Source organism: Haemaphysalis longicornis, unplaced genomic scaffold (genome assembly GCF_048455015.1).
Source record: "Haemaphysalis longicornis isolate Haplotype H1 unplaced genomic scaffold, Haemaphysalis longicornis Haplotype H1 scaffold_9, whole genome shotgun sequence".
Lineage (NCBI taxonomy): Eukaryota > Metazoa > Arthropoda > Arachnida > Ixodida > Ixodidae > Haemaphysalis > Haemaphysalis longicornis.
In genome coordinates this window covers 62,704,612-62,723,633 of record NW_027526460.1, presented here as the reverse complement: position 1 = coordinate 62,723,633, position 19,022 = coordinate 62,704,612, and the positions used below count along the sequence as shown (strand labels likewise).

Sequence of the window (19,022 nt, the reverse complement as noted above, 5' to 3'; positions counted from 1 at the left end):
TCTGCATTCAATGGAGTTTTTTTTTTCCCGTGGGGGAATTGTTCGTACTTGGATGGAGGGCCCTCTAGCGGCCTTCGAAGGTGCCCACGAGGGGAGTGGTGTCTCGTGTCTTTGATTACTGCCTTTGAAGATTCCAATTTAGTCTGCCGGGTCGAGTGGACCTTAAAGGAGCGGCCATGTCTGGGCTGTCAAGGGTGTTCCCTGAAGCTCGCCGCAGTGTCTATGCCATTGGCGTACTTTAGTTCCCCGCATAGCGCTTCTCTTTTCTGGTGACTTGCGCTGTGCGTATAGCGTTGGTTTGCGGTTGTGGTTTTGTTTCTGTTATCTGCGTACTAGTCTTCTTCAGGCATGCTATAGATCAACCTCGGGTCCTTTTCAACTTTTCAGGATTTCTCTTCCAACTCAGTTTGTGTTTTGTATTTTGCTTATAAACTTTGTCAGGCAACAGCTGTAGAGGGGTCGGTTTTTTTTTGTTTGCCCATTCTGTGATTCAAGTCGAAATTTTTGGTATGCTTCGGAGTCTTTGAGACGTAGTTTGAGGGCGGTCGTTCGGCTGACTCTCTCGTGTACTTCAGTCTGAAAGACTAAGTGGTCACTGCACGTCTCTTGCTCAAGGTCTCTGTAGGTGCGTAATTATTTGTGCGTGCCATTTAGAAGTCTGGGCAGGTGTGTTTATGTACGCTGTCTGCCAGCCAGAGTGGGTACGTGAGCTCCGTGAGGAGGCTTAGTTGGGGTCTAGTGATGGCCAGGGTACATTTATGACCTTTGTAGGTTTCGATTCGGTATCACCATAAGTGTTGTTCTGCGTTGAATTCTTCCCTAAAAACCCAATAAAGACACATTTGAGGAGGTAATTCACAATGCATTCAGTGAGATGTAATAAAAAGAATACACCGACCAAAGGAAATTGCTAAAACCTTAAAAACAACAAAGATAAGTTTAGGTGGAATGGGTCCCGAGATTGACTGGGAAAACTCCAATCATCGGCCAAGAAAGAAACCTGATGTCGCGGCTTTATCTTGAGTCGTTGGAGATACAGAGGACATGTCACATGCTCAGCTCAAATAGAATGATGGAACCCTCCCCCGTCGTACACGCGGTGTCTACGTCACGCATTAAAGAAAACATAAGCTTCCATGAACTTTCCTTCACCACACTGCGAACAAGACTTTCGTACAGAAGCCGAAACATCTATTGCTTGTTGTTTTTAAAGGTTTTAGGAGTTTCTTTTGGTCGGTGTTTTCTTTTTCTTCCGACATATCTCCCGACAGGACGGGCTTCCGTCATTCCCTCAACTTCATTCAAAAGAGTGCCCTGTGAAGTGCCTCCTCGAATATGTCTTTGTTGCATTTAAGGGGTGTTCTATTCGTTGAGTACGAAGACGAATGGTTGGTTCCTTTTCCGTAGAAGGAGCTTGAGCAGGACTTGTGGAATGTTTGTTTCTCTATTGTGTGTTCGATCGATGCAGTAGCTTTAGCGACAAGGATGGGTGATCATGGTGTTTCCTTGTCTCTTCCATGTGCTGCACGTATGCTGTGTAAGCTGTTAAGGTTTGTGAGCAGTGGACACACAAAAAGTGTGAAATTCATTTGCCGCCATCCTACATGCTAGCACTCTTCATGGTTCGCCAACAAATTAGGCGCAATAAATCTTTAGCTAAGCATTAACTTCTTTAGTTAAAGCACATGCGTTGCGGCGGAAACACTATTTATTTATTGATTGATTATGAGATTTAACGCGCCGATGAGCCGCGCCGTAGTAGAGGGCTCCGGATTAATTTTGACCCCCTGGGGATCTTCAACGCACTATTGATTCAATATGAACCTCTACATCCCCATGTCATAACATACCGCCAGTGTTAAATCGTGTTGATAAAACTGGTTTGTTTGCATTACAATGTAAGGGGAAAATTCCTCCTGCCAGAAAAAAAATTCTCGGGGTTCTTAAGTCCGCTTACGTGCTATAAAGGCGAAAGCCTGGTGATAATTACAATTTCTTTACTGCCACATCGTATTAGCTTCTCGTTATTCGCTTTCGTTACCTGGTATTTTGGGGCGAAATCCTTCAGCGAGCTCACCGGTGACACACGCCACAGCTTCCACAGAATCAAGGATCTGCGCGTCTGGGGTGCCCCTGCTCTACTCACGCGCCGTCACGCTCACTTGTCCAGCGGCACTCACTCTAATTTTTTTTTACCCTGCTGGAAAAACGTGTTCTGTCCCTCTCCCGTTTTCGCGGGAACAAATGCAGCAAGGGTGGGAAAAGGCTTACATCTGGAAGAGTGCATACTTATCAACATTCGCTCAGTCGACCGGCTGCAATTTTTCATTGCATTAAAGTTGGAGTATGCCATGAGGGTGCTGCAGTGTTCAAAAACTGCGCGGTGTTGATATAGTCTTTGGACAGGGAAATATGCAGCCGCGCCAGTTTGTTTAGACTAGTGGAAGACGGAGCAGGGGACATTGCGAATTTATTTATACACAGCTCTATTCCGGCTTACTTTTGTTCAAGATGTTTGAGATCCGCATCTGCGGCACGTGCGCCTGGTAAGGCTCGTCGGGGTACTTCCTTAGTTTATCACGAGCACATGAGCACGGAATGTATGCCGGGAGGCATTTATGGGTCTTTCATGTTTGCTTTTTGTTGGCAAAGTTCTCAAAAGAGAACTTGTGGGCGGTACTAAGGTTAAAAGAACTCTACAACAATGTTGTAGACATTGTTCTGCCTGTAGCAATGTGCAAATCCCTGTATACTGATAGAACAGGCCAGAACGCGTTGAAACATGTAAAATGAATGCAAGTGTCACCAGGGGCAAGTCCTTTTTCGTTACAAAAACATGCACCCCTCCGTCTAACCACGATGATGGTTGAACGCAAAGCTTGCTAGAGAGGAATTCCTTGGTTCTCGTCTCAGCTTGGACTTTGACGCACAGGTGGTTTAGACTGTGACTCCTTGAGCCTGTCTTTGACTCGCATAGTGAGGGATTCCTTGGCTGTCGTTTCAGTTTGGACTTTGACGCGCAGATGGCTTGGACTGTGAATCGTTGAGGATTGACTTTGATTCGCAAAAAACGTTTGGACGTTTGATCGCATTGGCTTTGACTTCGACCCTTGGCCATTTGATTTGAAAGCTTGGCGTTCAGCTATCGTCGTCGTTAGATGGAGGGGTGCATTACTTTTCTCTCTTATTTTACATGTCTATGCACCCTCTCCAAATCCAAATCGATTCGACTGCGCCAGAATGGCGCAATAGGATAGACGTCGGCTTCATAACGCGAATGATCTAGATTTGATCCCGACCACGCTACGCATTTTTTATTTCACTTCACCCGCATTCATTGTCGATAATGATGATGATGATGATGATTGCTATTGGTTTCCCCTTTGAAGCGGGGTGATGACATGTCGTCTTACCAAAAAGGACTAACATACCCATGTTTTACACTCTTGGTTTAATACTAGCGCTGCTTAGCGCAGGACAAAAAACTTATTAGGCCCAAAATACTTTTTTTTCCTGTTACAGGTGGTAACTGTCCTAGGCAATATTCCCCTCTCTGCTTTTCCTCCACCAGCATTCTAATCTTCTTTTCCTTCCCTCGACAGCCTTGAAGTTAACTTCCTCTGTGATGCCCTTAAATAATAGGGCTTCTGGAAGCCCAATATTCCCTTCATGTAGATTTGGATGGATACCCTCACATTCTAACACTATGTGCCGCATAATTTCTGTTTCTTTTCCGCAGACCACGCATACCCCATCATTTTGTCATTGTCATTGTCATTGTCATTGTCAGGGAAAGTTGGTTTTCCTGCAATGCGTTCTCCACGTGCATACGCCGTCAGTGAGTACGGGAAAGCTTTGTTTTAACAGCACTTTATTTTAAAAGAAGCACATGTCAGAAAAAGATTATTCCACCATGGGGCGCAAATTGCTTCCTCTGAAACAAATTAACGTCTTTTCTTGCATTGTTTGGAAGGTGTTTTTGGAAACATGTGCTTCAACAATCCATCTACAAGGATTTCCTCCTACATGCCCATGGAGTCCGCTATCTCACAAGAGAATATAAATGGGTTACCTTTTGATTTAGTCATGCTTGGGGGACTCCACAGCATACGACGTGCTCGCACGGCCCGGCTATACAGCGATGTTTACGCAAGGCGTGCGCGGCAGTATTTCAGAGTAAGAATGTTTCTTTTTTTTTTGAGACCACTAAATTACAAAAAAAAAAAAAATGTGCCCGAGTGGCCAGCCAGAATTGAGTCCGTAATCATTTCTGAGATTAAAATCACAGTGTCCACCCTCGAAGTGTTATATGTCCTGTTATGTCCGTAATTCTATTCAGGGATTATTAAAATCACACTGTCCACCCTTGAAGTGGTATGTGTCCTGTTATGAGTCCGTAATTAAATTCAGAGATTACTAAAATCTCAGTGTCCACCCTTGAAGTATTTTATGTCTTGTTATGAGTCCTGTTGCTTTGTACCTGTGTTTGGTGAAGTCACTACAGCTGTACACCTGGGCATGGTGATGTCAAAGCAAAGACCCAAAAAAGCGGATACAGGGCAGTGGTAAAGCACTGGGCTTCTACTGTGGAGATCAGGGTTAAATTACCATACGAGCTTACATCTGTTTTATTTACTCTTTACCGCGGCGGCCATTTTCTGTTCCTACGAACAACAACAAGGACGAAGGTTTTTCGCACAATAAGGCACTTAAAGCTTTTGTCTTCAAAGGGCTGTAAATAACAAAATAACCACTACTTCTTGCGCGCGACTGACCCGGAGTTGAAATCAAGACTTCCAAGACAGCTCCCTCGTAGCCTGGAAACATTATACCATCGCCTACGACTGAACTCAGCTTACACAGTTACCTACCTCTTTTGTCTTGAACTGCGCCAATTTTTGTTCTGTACAAAAAGTTGAACACATTTTATTAGAATGTGCCGACTTCATTACAGCAAGGTCGCACAATCTTTAAGGACATTGATCGCCTAGAACAAGGGCCGATAACCCTGCATACTATTCTAGGACCATGTACTCGCCCCTCTGAGCAGCGCCAGACCCCGAAAAGTTGGTTTTCCTATTTGGAGAACATTGGTCACATTTCGAAATTGTGAATTCTCTGACGTAATCTGAAAAATATTCTGTCAAACATGTCAAGCCCCGCAAGTTTATTTTTTTCCCTTCATGCCCACCTCTTGCTCGGGCCTTTTTTCCCTACATCCCCAATCCCCAGTAGACAAGGCGATTTCAAAGAACGGCAAAAGGCTCTCCGCCTTTTAAATAAAGAGCCTTCTCTCTCTCTTTTCTGAAGCAGCCGTGCCGGCTGACCTGAGGCGTCGAACGCGTTCGAGGGGGCAGAAAGTACTTAGAGCACAATCCAAAGCTGAAATTAAGAACACGTACCAGCCTTGGACAAATAGCAACTTCGTATCTATGGGGGATATTAAACGACACCGCTAACCTGAAGGATGCAGCGTTGAGTCAAGTTGGGCCTGACGTACCTCGAAAAGCGTCAGGCAAGATACAGCGAGACTATAGAAGACAGACTGACTTCTCACGCATGACATCACTTGTCGATTCAGTTTTCTGCGCAAACAGAAACGGCGCATTTCAACAGCTGCGGGTGTGCGTGAAAGATTTGTTAAGTAGCTTTTCTTTGTCCACGTGCAGCAGTAGGGTTGAGCCGAGATGGCCACGGGACTTTTCTTCAAGAGGTGTACAAACGACTTGATGACTCGACCCGAGTGTAAACATTTTGTCGAATAACAATTAAGTAGCAGTGCTCGAGAACCTGCAGTTAAGAGCTGAGAAAAAAGGACTGCGTAACTGCCCATCAGCTGCTTAAAGACTGCTAAAATTGAATGGCATCTTGTAAATTAGAAAAGGCCACATTCCGCTTGGTTCGGCCGCGCGTATCAGACCAAGCACCTGGCGAACTCAGTTCTGACGATATAGCACTCCAAACACCAGTCACTGTCATCACATCACGTGTGATATCATTCTTTCTTACACGCGAAGATAAAGGTGGCGTGTGCTGGGGGCAGTCGTATTCATTATTTTTCCTGTTTTCGCGTCGGAACTGTCATTCGTGGCGCCGCGTAGCAATCAAAGCGGCATCATTAAGATCAGGCTTCTCGCTATATGTTATTACCTCTCCTCCAGCCCGTCTTACGCAACTTCTTTCGCGAGAGACCCTCTCGCAGGGAAGCCCTTAGCTATGCGAACAAGGCGAACTTCCCGGGCTCGTAATTGGGCAAAGGCTTTTTCATTTTTATGTTACCGCGGTTCCCAACGCGTGCTGGGAAGCGTCTGTGTCTCGATACTTGGATACTCTAGGTGGAATCAAGTAGGGGTCGTTATTTTCATCGATACTTCGCTCAGGGCAAAAATGATGTGGCTGCCTGCCAAGAAAGGCCGATGTCGTGGCTAACAACCACTTGTCTTGTTCGATCATAGATCGAAAATTGCTTTGTGAATACGAGGAAAAACGGCTGTGATTCCAGTCGAATACGCGTGACATTAATTTGTCGAGGGAGAGAGAGAGGGTTCGTCCTCGCTCTCCCGCAAGAACTTAAGGCCGGAGTAACAAACACACGCACGCACACTTACGCAAGCGGCGTGTGTTTTCGTTTTCCTGTTGTCATCTGTTCACAACACCAACACGCGAGATGCAGCTGTCCAGTCTGCCAGGACCCACTGTTTCATCACTATTTTCTTAGCCATGTGGAATTCTCCAGCAACAAATGGTGGAGTCAGAAGAAGAAATGTAAAATGCGCAAATTTTGTGGTGCACAACAAAAACTGGCCAAAGGAAAAAGTTTTTGTGTTGTGTTTGAAGAGGGCTGGCTCACACAACTCATTTATTTAGCTCCAGAAGGGAAGCATGCGTGGAACTAAATGCACGTTGACAAGCATTTCTGATATTTTTCTGCTTTGCTGCTTTGGATGAATGTCGAATTTCCATTGTGCTTACGCCAGTGTCCTAGCTGTGAATCATGTGGTTTCGGCGGGAAGCTCCTGCGGAATTTGATTACCGTTTAAAGGGTGAAGCCCCTGAAGAGCTGGGGCTGTTGGCGTTTCCTGTCATCGTTGTTCTCATCGTTTCATGTAGTCACGGTACTAAAACAGCGGTAACCTCATTTACGCATCGTGCTAGAACGTAACGCATGCTAAAAAGCATCGGGACACTCTTTTACGCCTCGCGCTAGAGAGCTTCGTGATTGAAAGACAATAGAGTTTTCAGCAAAGCTGTATACCTCTACTCCGAACGGTTTCATCTCCGTTGGCAAAATCGCCAAGGCCCCAGGAACACACTTACACACTGCATGCTTCACCCCCTCCCCCCCCGAAGAGGATACAAAGAGGATACACTTCTAAACGCCAGGCAGACTCTCTAAGGTACTATACTTCAATTTCGCAAAAAAAAAGAACGAAGACTGAATAGAGACGACACGACGCAGAGTGCACTTTCAACAAAGTTTATTAAGAAGAAATCACAGATTTATACTGCCTACTCTCTCTGATGCACACTCACCTAAAAAACAAGGAATAAGCACCTCATCCCCTCTTTGCATTACCACACTGATAGGGCACGTGCCACTGCGATTGCGGTTTAACGATAAACGGTGGTCTTGCCCAAGGAAGTGCATCTCCTTTTTCGTAAGTGCGAGTGAGTGGGCGGTATAAATCTGTGATTTCTTCTTAATAAAGTTTGTTGAAAGTGCACTCTGCGTCGTGTCGTCTCTATTCAGTCTATACAGTATGGATTACCAACTCGCCCGAACCAACAGTTTCTAAAGTAGATGGCGAGCAGTGAGTGGCTGTGGGACTGAAGGGCGGCGGTTAGGTTAACGTGGTGACGTAGTGACGTGTATCGTAATGGAATTCTGCGGAGTCGCAATCCCAAGGTGCTCCTCAGGGTGTCCCCGTCAGTAGCTTACAGTGACCACCAACGTGCTTGTGGAATGAGAAACACCCCTGGGCAAGTCACTGGATGCAGCTCGTGAAGTAAGCAGATATCAGTCCCAAAGCAAGCCCGGATAGGAGGCACCGCGTCTGCAAAAAGAACCCAGAAACAAGTGGGAACTTTAGCGAATACTATTAAAGATTTAATGTGCTTTCTTTAAAGCAACTTCCCCCGATTGCAAGCACACGTACATGTTAATTAACACATACACCTTAATGCCAATTTGAGAAATGCTTAAGATAGGTTGATCAGTTTAAAAATGCAATATGAAAACTAATCGAAAAGTGATCCCTTCGGTTGAATGTAAGACACTAGAGTGCCTCGCCCGAAGAGCGTGCGCGCACCCGCATTTCCGAGAACGTTTATTGACCATGACGGTCTGACCGTGATGGAGAACTGCTCAAGTGTATTGGAGGGTACGCCGCACAACAACGCACATTCATCTTTCCTGGTGTCTTAGCTTAGCTCGTTGCATCGACTTCAGATGGAAATTCATGTGTTCGAATTTACGACCGATAAGGAGTGCTTATCCTCGGAAATTTTTAGAAAAGGCTAATATGATCTGCAGGGGTTTATCATAATCTGCAGAGTATGACAAACCACTTTCCATTTAATTTATAGATTACAAAAAAAGCGTTTGATTGTGTGGACAACGCTTTAATACTGGAAGCATTGGAGGACCAGAAAATATAAGCGACGTAGATAAGACTCTTGGAGCACAAATACAAGGAAATCCACCGAAGGATTATCCTTCACAATAATAGTGAAAAGCTCCGATCAGGAAGGTGGTAAGGGTAGGGGACTAAATCTTTCCAAAATTGTTTACATCCTGTCTCAAAAGGGTACGTACTCAGGAAGCTTGAATAGGAGAAGTCGGAAATAGGAGTGAAATGGGAACACTTAAGGCACTTGAAATTTGCAGACAACTTTATCTTACTCAGTGAATCATAAGGAAGCTTGCAAAAATACTTAAAGAGCTGCACTGAGATATGTGTAATAATCTGAAATACGAATCTGAATAGACAGATAGCATTCTTAAACGGACACGTAGAAAACCACACCTTTTGCACAGGTGATAAAATACTTGAAGATGTGGGCTCAAATGACTGTCTTGTGCAAATGTCAGGGCTGATCTAAACCACGGGAAAAGAAAGGCGGCGTAGAAGAATTAATATGGGCCGAGGGGCATCCACTAAGCACTAAGCACGGGCCACTAATGAACGGCATAGACTTCCTCTATCACTCAAAAAAGGAGCACATGAAGTTGTCAGGGCTGTTCCCAACGGGTAAAAAAACCAGGCGTAGAATTATTGCGGGCTGGGGAGCAGTCGGCGAGCCCACTCAAATAAACAGAAGCAGACTCCTCTATCACAGGAGGGATAAGTGTGCAACCAATCTGTACTACCAGAGAAGATTTATGTGGCAGAAACTTGGTGCCTTATTAGGGGCCTTGAAGGAAAGCTTGGCTCAGCTCAACGAGCTGTGGAAAGAAGCACGATGGCAGTAACGCTTGGGGATGGAAAACGAGCATTCCATATCAGAGGACGACTTCGGGTGCACGACATCGTAACTTGAATTAAGAGGAAGACGTGAGCGTGGGATGGGCATGTAGTGCGGAGAGCTAACAATCCGTAGACCATCAGGGCAAGAGAGTGGCTGCCGAGAGACGGAATTAGGAGTGGAGGAAGACCATTGACTCGGTGGAGGTATGATCGAAGTGACAAAATTCTGAGGCAAAGAATGGGCCGGGGCAGCGCAGAACAGGAACGGTATGAGCAACATGGGAGGAGCCCTTTTCGTACTACAGACACACACAGGCTGATGATGATGATTAAAGTAATGCAAATTGATCATTTGACTTATTCGTCCTTTCGTTCTTCGTTCTTCATTCTTCATACTCTCATTTTCTCCCAGTAATCCTGAGAAGGGAATACAGCTTTCATTTGTCGTACGATTGCATTTGATACAACTGACTTAAGCTGTAGGTACAATGACCCTTAAAAATTGAATAGGCCGGAGTAGCCTTTGCTGCATTCAGGATTCGTGATGATTCGTGCGATTCGTGTGAACATTGGATAACACGTATTTGTGTATTTATCCCATACCTCGAACATTTGGACGGGTAATCGGGCTGTAAAATAAATACAAAACGGCGATAGTAGGGTAACTTTTGCAGCGTGCTTCAGATACTCGCGAAAGGATTTCCCACGTGGCTTCTTAACCTGCAGTTTTTCCCATTATTCACTGCTGTTGCAAGTTGAGGCGCTCGTAATCAGCTGTCCGCGCAAGGGTTTTAAGTTGTTCTAGCGTGATATGAGCCAAGAAAATCCTTTTAAAAGGTATACAATTTTTGGATCATCATCATAATAATCATCATAATCACTATTGGGTTGGTATGTTTCAAATTCATTCATAAGCATCATCATCACCAGCCTATCTACGCCCACTGCAGGGCAACGGCCTCTCCCATTAATCTCCAATTACCCCGGTCCTGTGCTAACTGCGACCGATTTATCCCCGTAAACTTCTTCATCTCATCTGCCCATCTAACTTTCTGTCGCCCTCTGCCCCGCTTGCCTTCTTTAGGCATCTCTAGATTCATTATACGAAACCACGGGTGGAATTTTTTTGAGGCCCCTTGATTAGCTGTTAAGGCTTCTTTGTGTTCTGATTATATATCTTCGTTTGCTTTAGATGGTTATTTTACGTAATTTCGTACAGCGCGCTTACAAGAGGGCTTATGGTTTCACTTCAATGCTCCAACTGCAGAAAGAACGATGCGGCGTAGTTTTTGGCCGCTTTGGCGTGGGCCACGTCAGTGTGGTTATTGGTGGTGGTGCCATTAACCACGTGACCACACGTTTCTTTTGAAGTAAAGCTTGCAGCCACCCACCTATGTCGTCTGTAGTCCACCCATAATGCACTGCAGAAAAGCCAACTTTCTCTGACGATGATGATGATGATGGGGGTGAAGGAAAGAAAAAACGCGTCCCGCGTTCGGAATCGAACCTGGCTCCTTTGTGTTACGAAGCCGATTGCGCCATAGTGACATGGTCGAAGCAGTTTGGATTTGGAGAGGGGTGCACGGACGTGCAGAATTGGACAGACAAATCATGCACCTTTCCGTCTAACGATGACGATGCTTGAACGGGAAGCTTCCTTCGTGCGAAATCGAATGGCGAAGGGTCAAAGTCAAAGGCGCTGCGATCAAAAGTCCGAACTGAGTGCGAGTCAAAGTCCGAGCTCAACGAGACAAAGTCGAAACCGTCTGCGAGTCAAAGTACAAACTCAACCGACAAACAAGTAATCCATCAGGAAAAAGCTTGGCGTTAAACCATCCTCGTCGTTAGCGGAGGGGTGCATGATTCTTCAATTATGCTCAAGAAAACGGCGACCGGGCGCCGGTCGAGCCGATAGCGCGATCCAGCGTCTTTTCCTTTGTGTTTTGTTTTTATTGTGCTTCACGCGCCTCGCGCCAACGCCATGCTGTCTTACGTAGGCGCAGTGCGCCTACCTGGCGTCTCAGACTCTTACGCGAAACTGATATCGTGAGTTTGAGCCTCCTAGCGCGTCCGCACTAAAAACCCGGGTTTGAAGTTACCGCTGTAATGTGCTTATGGACAGCGAGCAGCTTTCGCAGCGTGTAGTTCAATCCGAAAGTTAGTAGCTGCCAATGTAACATCATGTATGCGTCTGCGCGCTTCAGATGTAAATGGCGCTTGGAAAACCACCATTTGAGGCATTCCGATATGCCAACCGGCCAGCTCGCACTTTCGCCTGTATTCGGTCTTAGACATAAGAGGCGGTACGCCCCCGTCTGATGAGTTCCGAAAGATGCAGTGACCCGTAGACTCTCCCGTGCCAGAACGTTTTCCCGACATCTACTGGCATTCTCTAGAGGTACATAATGATACAGCCGGGCGCGTAATTCGTACGCGTTTCTTACTGAGCTGTATGGGCTTACCCCAATTGCGTTACGGAAAGCGTTATTCCGTATACAAGGCGGAAACTGTAGGCGCGATGTCATAGCGGGCGCGTACAGCCGTAACGCACGCCGCGACCCAAGCAGAGCCCAGGTCAATGCCGTATCTGCAATGCGTTCGGAAACCTCAACCCTAGGGGCGATCCGAGCGAAAGGTCGAGCGTTCGGCTCTTATGCAAGCGCAGCGCTATGTGTTTTCGATGGTCCCGTCGCCGTGATAACCACCATCGCTTACTCCCAATTAACCGCCCGCCTCTTCACCCTACGCACCAGCGCTGTTGCTGCTGCCACTTCCCCGGCAAGCGGACGCAGCCTTCGGACGCCTCCAATCTGTAATACAATCTCGCTCGCGCTCGCTCTCACCGGAGGTCTTTCCCAGAGCGTCGGTGATTGAGGCCTGCCAGCGACGCGTCACCTTGACCCGCCACCGCCAGGAAGGCCGGACGGTCGCGTTTAACAAGTGGTCCGCATGCGCCATAACAGCTCCGGAGACGGGATGCACGCAATTTTTTCCGTCGTAGGGTTGTTTTTATAATCGTCTTCCTCGCGGCGCACGTGCACGTGCGACGCAGTGGTCTCAAGGTGAAGGCCACATGTGGCCTTCGCCGTGCGCAGCTGTGCACGAGCCCGTGCTCGCAACGTGTAATTCGGGTCCGCTCGTTGTCTTCTCCCTGTGGCAAAACTCTCCTTTTTGGGCCTTCAGTGTGAGTAAAAGTAGGATATCGTAGGCGCCGACGCCGGTCATCCTTGAGGCGCCGCTGCATGCGAGGCGAGGGCGAGTAGTTGATGCCTTCGTAATCTCCGAGCGGACACCATTAGGTCACCGTCTCTCGGCTCTTCCTCCCATTCTCTCCCTTCGGGGACCATGTTGCGCGCGGTCGCCGCATCTTCACTGTCCGCACGCACTCTCCCCTTCATCGAGATCGCACGCAGAAGGAAACAGTGGTTCGTGAGAGTGACGTCTTCGTGGTCGGCAAAGGGAGTTCGTTGAGAGGGGGGGATGCCCATAGGTAGGCTACTGGGCGAACGCATGGGGAGGGGATTGGAGGGGGTCGCTCCGTATAAAGGGCGATCATCTGCTAGGACACGGCGTCACTTTGTGCTAGCTCTGTGCGCTGACCAGCGAACCTAGGAAAGCCCCGTCCACCGGCCCGCGATATCGGTTATACCACCGCAGCCCCCACGTCTCAAGAGAGCACGTCTTCGTCGTCCGAAAGGAATATGGTGAGCTCACATGAATTCCTGCCTTTGTGAGCGCGAACAGTGCAGTCACACTCTTGGAAAGCGGGGAAAAAAGTGTGGAATACACTACTTAACTGCTTGTGCAGCTTGATACTTAAAGGCGTAAATTAAGGCATGGTTGTTGGTATGATTGAAAATAAATTTCGGGATGCAAATTCGAACAGTTGCGCCAGGTAATGTTTCGATGCAATTCCCAGGATATATATCAGCTGCCTCTTGTGATTATTAATCTTAATTCGTGGGCAATTTTAATTTAATTTAATCAAGAGCTTCCTACTTTGGCCAGTTTTACCACATGTTGTATGCAATTCCATAAAAAAAGCTGCTGCGGTCACATTGCTCACTCGTTCATTTCAAGTTTATAAGGATATATCCCCGCACTCAAGACCAACGGAAATATCAATATAAAATGTCAGAAGCATACTGCACATAATTCACTTGGATTCAGTGTACCTGCCTGATTGATAGGCCTGATGTAAATCGGTAGACCACTTACATATAAGATTAAATTTAGCTTTATTCGTAAGCATACTGAGACGTTATGCATGCAGGCACAAACCAGTCGACATTTTTAGAGATTCCAATTAAGGCGTGTAAATACACGTAAAGCTCAGAACTATCATTACTCCAGGAGTAGAAAATATCCAAAGGGGGCGTAACCGAACACGCGTCCTCACTCTTCAAGAAGGGCGAATAGCCGATGGTATTTAGAATACAGACAATTTAACCGGCCCTACGACTCGCACGTATACTTCTGAGATCTCAGCAGCTATAGAAAAGTCGAATAAATAGTTATTCGCCTGGAGCTCACTCACAGCAAAAGATAGTTTGAGCGCAACCAACAGATGGGAGTGATTGCTGGGAAACTCTCGTCGGGTTTTAAGTCTAGTGTACCACCCATCCCATCAGACTGCTACCCGTTTATTTAGTGCTGCTAGTAGCTTGCATGTTTAAACTATTCCACTGATTAAGGCCGAGTACGCCTGCCGTTGCGCACAAGCAAGATACCACATCATCGCGTTGTGATTGCCATATCCAAAATCATGTTCCCGTTCCAATACCGCGTTATCATCACCATGCGACGTGGCTAGGCTCAGGGAATGGAAAGGGCAAGCATACGATTTTGCTTAAGAGGGTAATTCTTGCTTTTGCACTGCGCAATTTAAGATTAAGAGTTGATGTTTGCATTGCTCAATGGCACAGCGCAAGCTGCTTATTTGGGTAATATCGAGTGCCGGCCCATCACCGGCTCTGCATTTCGCATGAAGTTAACATGCGTGTGCGCTGCGGCAAAGTACACCACAGGAATGTAAGGCTCTTGAAGTGCAGAGGTGCGCTGCCTGACACGAAAACGTAGAACAGGGGAAATTACACAGGAACACCTCATCTGTTCCTGTGTAATTCCCCCTGTTTTACGTTTTCTTTCCAGGCAGCGCACCTCTGCAATTCAAGATGCTAAAACACGAACTGGCCCACTTCCAAGCCTTGCTGAATGTAAGGCGCCGAGAAACAGGTTTATCAACAGTACTTATAGGTGAAGTTGGGAAAGACGGGCTGAAGTATTCAAATGCTGCCATTTATCTTCACATCTGGGTGTACGTTGCGGCCCAACAGGCAGAAGTTGCTTCTTAGGTTAGGCCAGCATCCAGTTATTATAGTGCGCGCTCAACCAAACCCATTTATAACTTCAGCGGAAAATGATTGCAATAACACTAAGAAAAACGCAAGTAGGGATTCGTGCGGAGATGCAGCCCCACGTGTCGACGTAGCGCTATCAGACATTGGCAATAACTATCCACAGTTATTTAGGGCCCACACGCTACTGTTTGCATAAAAGCTTTTGCATATTTCTTATTGCTCACGAATGACACAAGTTATATTATGTGGATTTGGGTGGGATAGACTTACATCATACTGTTGTATCCAGAAATATTTCTGGCCGGAGCTTTGCCATGATAATACTTGCACTACCTGCTGCCCGCATTGTGTTTGAAAAATGGAGCACCAGTGAAACGTGTTGAAATAGAGAAAGAAGAAAAGAAAGACAAAGTCCAGTTGTGGTGGATGTAAGGAGTGAGCTATGGAACCTCGCCATTAAGCCATCACCCAAGTCCTGGAAAATTTTGAGGCATAGCATGTATACTTATTATGCGCGTATGCGTTTCTTTTCTGATTCTTAGACGGCTCACTGACTTTTAAATAGAAAAATGTAGACGGTATTTTTCGTTGATCGCACACAAAAAATAGGCGCTATCAAATGGAGCAATCTTCGAGGTCATTCAGAGAAACCAGTTTGCTCAACTCATCACTGTACATAGAAGGTGTTTCCCATAGTAGATTCTTAAGTGGACATAAAATGCTGAGAGTCGCCGCTGTGGTAATAATTGGCCCGAAAAATAATTGGCCCGCGAATAATTGGCCCGCAAATAATAATTGGCCCGCAAAAAGATGCATACACATATTCTGAGAAGACCGATTTTCTCCTCTAAAGGAGAAAATAAGTTATTTCTGTTCCCCTTGAACTCGACTTGAGAGAAGCAAAATGAGTTGTGCTGTCTTAGAACCACTCGATTTCAGCCACACTTTGTCCACAGGAAAAATTACTTGTGTTCACCATGCACTCAGATTTAGAGGAGTAAAATGTTGCCCTGAATTTTAGAACCACGCCGGTTGAGGTAAAATTTACGTTGTAGGAAAAGCAGGCTTTGTGACAACTAGCCCCGCGTTATATTGAAAGTTTGGTTACGTTGTCGTACTTGACATTTTATATTTTTAACTTATATTTGGTGTTGTTTTTTGTGGAGCGGCCATTATAATCGTCCGCTGTAAAGGTGCTGTATTCGATTATATTTATGTATTTATTTATTGTATCTGAAATGCCCCGTTAGGGGTATTACATGAGGGGTGGGATGTTACAGCAATTGAGAAGGTCATCGATGAAATTCTTGAGTTTGGGGGAGGGGCGTAGTGGTGCATGGCGTCGGTGGGCAGGATATTTCAGTCTTGGGCTGCTTGCACAAAGAATGAATGCAGATGGGCTGAAGTACGGGCTGCTGGCGGATAAACTGTCTTGCCATGTCTTGTGCGACATGACTTCCTGTGGGCGGGAGTGATAGCAGATGGAGGAGGCGGTGCGTGATATAATTTAAGAAAAAAGCAAAGGCGAGAGAGTTTTCGTCGCGAGGCTAGGGTTTTAAGGTTGGCGCGGAGTTTAGGGGCAGTTACACTGGCGTATTATGACTAGTCTGAGTAAATAAATCTTATCGCGCGGTTTTGGGCTGCTTCAAGTGTGTAAGTATGATTAGATTGAAAGGGGTCCCAAATTGAGCATGCGTATTCTAGCTTAGGCAATGATAGAGGGGCAATCAATGAATTGATAATATATCTGGTAATGCATTCTTGGGAGACGGTTTGATGTTGTTGACCATCGCTTGATTCATGAGTCATATGCTTGCTTGTTCTTTCAGGGTCTGATGATCAAGTTGTTCCTGCTGGCTGTTGTGGCCGTCGCCTGGGCGCAAAAGGTAGTGTTAGTCGCTTTCCCTAACATGGGGAATCAATGAACTCAGTATGGCAGTCAACAAAAACGAGGTGCAGTCTTAGGCACAGTCACTATTTTTCCAAGAATAATCAGCGCTTCTGAATTCTTTTTTAAATCTCGCGCTAATTTTCAACGTCAAAAAGGTGATGCGGTATGTGCTCTTCTTCTTGCGAGGCCCTTCTACGTGAAATCAAACATGTTTTTAGATATTGGACTAGCATGTGAACATGGTAGATAGATCTACGGAGTCATTGGTTTGGCGAGGGGGGAAGGGTTTAAGATTCCGCGGGTTGGTTTGCACACAAATCCTAGTAATTTAATGGAAAGGAGAAGACAGGACAACGGTGGTTTTAGGGGAAGAAGTTGGTGTCACAGATTTGGCAGAATGCTGTGCTTGAACGACACCGCAAGCACTCAACATGCATCACCAACTCATCAAAATTCTCTAGTTCCTGAACAGTATCGAGGAAATACACAGACATCGAGTACACCTTACGTTGTTTGCATACATGGCAGGTTCTTGCTATCCTGATGCTATCTGATGTTCCTCAATAGAATTGAGGAAGTACACAAACAAGTACACTTTGCCTTATTTGCATACATGGTAGGTTCTATGCTACCCAGATGCCCTCTGGTGCTAGCATTCAACATGCATCCCCAACTCACCCAAATTCTGATTATACTGAATAGTATTGAAGAAATAGATAGACAGCGAGTAAACCTTGTCTTGTTTGCATACCTGGTGGGTTCTAAGCTATCCTGATGCTATCTGGTGCTACTGATTCGTTGTAAAGATAACAATGTAAGATGACGACATCGTCCACACGCAGGACTACGACAATGCACCGCCAGAGCCCTACGAGTTCAAGTATGACGTGACAGACGAGGAAGGCAACAGACAGCACCACGAGCAGTCCAGCGACGGCTCTGGAACCGTCAGGGGAACGTATGGCTACACGGACAAGGACGGAATCTTCCGTGAGGTGGAGTACGTGGCTGACGCCAACGGTTACCGGGCCATGATCAAGACCAACGAACCAGGAACCAAGAGCGGAGGCTCTGCTGACGCTCCCGTTGAGTCCTCTGCTCCACAATAGACATCCCTTCGCCGCCTGCCATGATCAAGACTTCCGGACTACGCCTTATTGAAAAAAGGCTTATTGAAAAGGAGCAGTGAAATCGTATTCGGCTGTGTATCGGTGCACCCAAATTCGGAAAGCATAGAGGGACAAATTTTTTTCTAGGTTTAAAGCACATGAGGGGCGTGCTTCTTAATTACAATTGTGTTTATGCTCTCTCTCTCTCCCTCTCTCTAGAGGTGACAAGTGTGGTGCCCGACATCCGAAAACAAATACGAATGTGATATGCTATGTTCACAGTTGCACTTTACTGCGGCGACTATTGTTCATTTTAGGTTCATTTATTGTTGTTCCTTTTATTCACCACCTAAGCGCGATATCGCGTCTTTACGACTGCCTGAAGCAACTAACCGGGACAGTGTGCAAGCGTCGTAAGCTTTCTGTGTTTTGTCCGTTTCATTGCGAGATTACACCTGCAGGGAGGTTTTATTTATTTATTAGCGCTTTTGTGATGTTGGCGCTCCTTTTTGCTGTGATCTAGATGCTTTATTTGTTATGCAATTAGTTTTTGAGTGCGGTTGCTTTTCTCCGCTCATGTGTGTATAGTTCCTCGCAGTGTTGCTATGTGGGAAAGGGGTTTTCGTGGGCACTCCATATCTTCGCGAAGCCTTTGTACAGGCAGACTTTGCGCATGCGCTTTGGTGTTGGCGGGAACAGCTTGGTATTTGTCATGGCCAATTTCCTGTTATGTGATGATGGGGCTCAGTTAGGCACTTGGCACATTACTAGGCTGCGTGGCATTTCACTGTTGTTTGCTTGTTTCGGTGGTTTATTGTGTTCAACTCGTAAAACATCGTAAATGAACTGTACTGCATGTCAGTGAGGCCACCCTTTTAGACGCCTACAATAAACAGTTTGTTACGGTACTGTGTCTTAATTGACTTCAGTTGGCGGGTTGCTTTGAGTGCATTACTGGTTGCTTACTGGTTACCGGCATTTGGAGGTCTACAGCGATATATTTCGAGGAGCTTTTATAAAACGTAGTTAGGTATTTTCTTTCTCTAATTGCAATTGGCTAGACACAGAACAACGTGCTCACCTTTCTACGTAAGGAGTGTTGTACAAGAAAGCAGTAGTCGCTTTCCGAAAGCTGTTTTCCCATATAAATTATCCATCAGCCTGCACCAGGGAAAACCAACCTCTTGGCATAGGT

At 46.1% G+C, this 19,022-nt stretch overlaps 1 protein-coding gene across 1 annotated transcript; it reads left to right on the top strand.

Moving 5' to 3' along the window:
* Positions 1 to 13,013: 13,013 nt before the first annotated feature.
* LOC144153679 (cuticle protein 10.9-like) lies at positions 13,014 to 18,735 on the top strand. Its single transcript, XM_077685341.1, has 3 exons — positions 13,014 to 13,171; positions 16,657 to 16,713; positions 17,561 to 18,735. Exons 1-3 carry the CDS (start codon positions 13,169 to 13,171, stop codon positions 17,825 to 17,827), a joined length of 327 nt encoding a protein of 108 aa, XP_077541467.1. The 5' UTR covers positions 13,014 to 13,168; the 3' UTR covers positions 17,828 to 18,735.
* The last annotated feature ends 287 nt before the right edge of the window (positions 18,736 to 19,022 follow it).

Coding starts and splice junctions, on each gene's coding strand:
- LOC144153679 (XM_077685341.1), top strand. Junction 16,714..17,560: donor CCGTCGCCTGGGCGCAAAAG/GTAGTGTTAGTC, acceptor GTCCACACGCAG/GACTACGACAATGCACCGCC.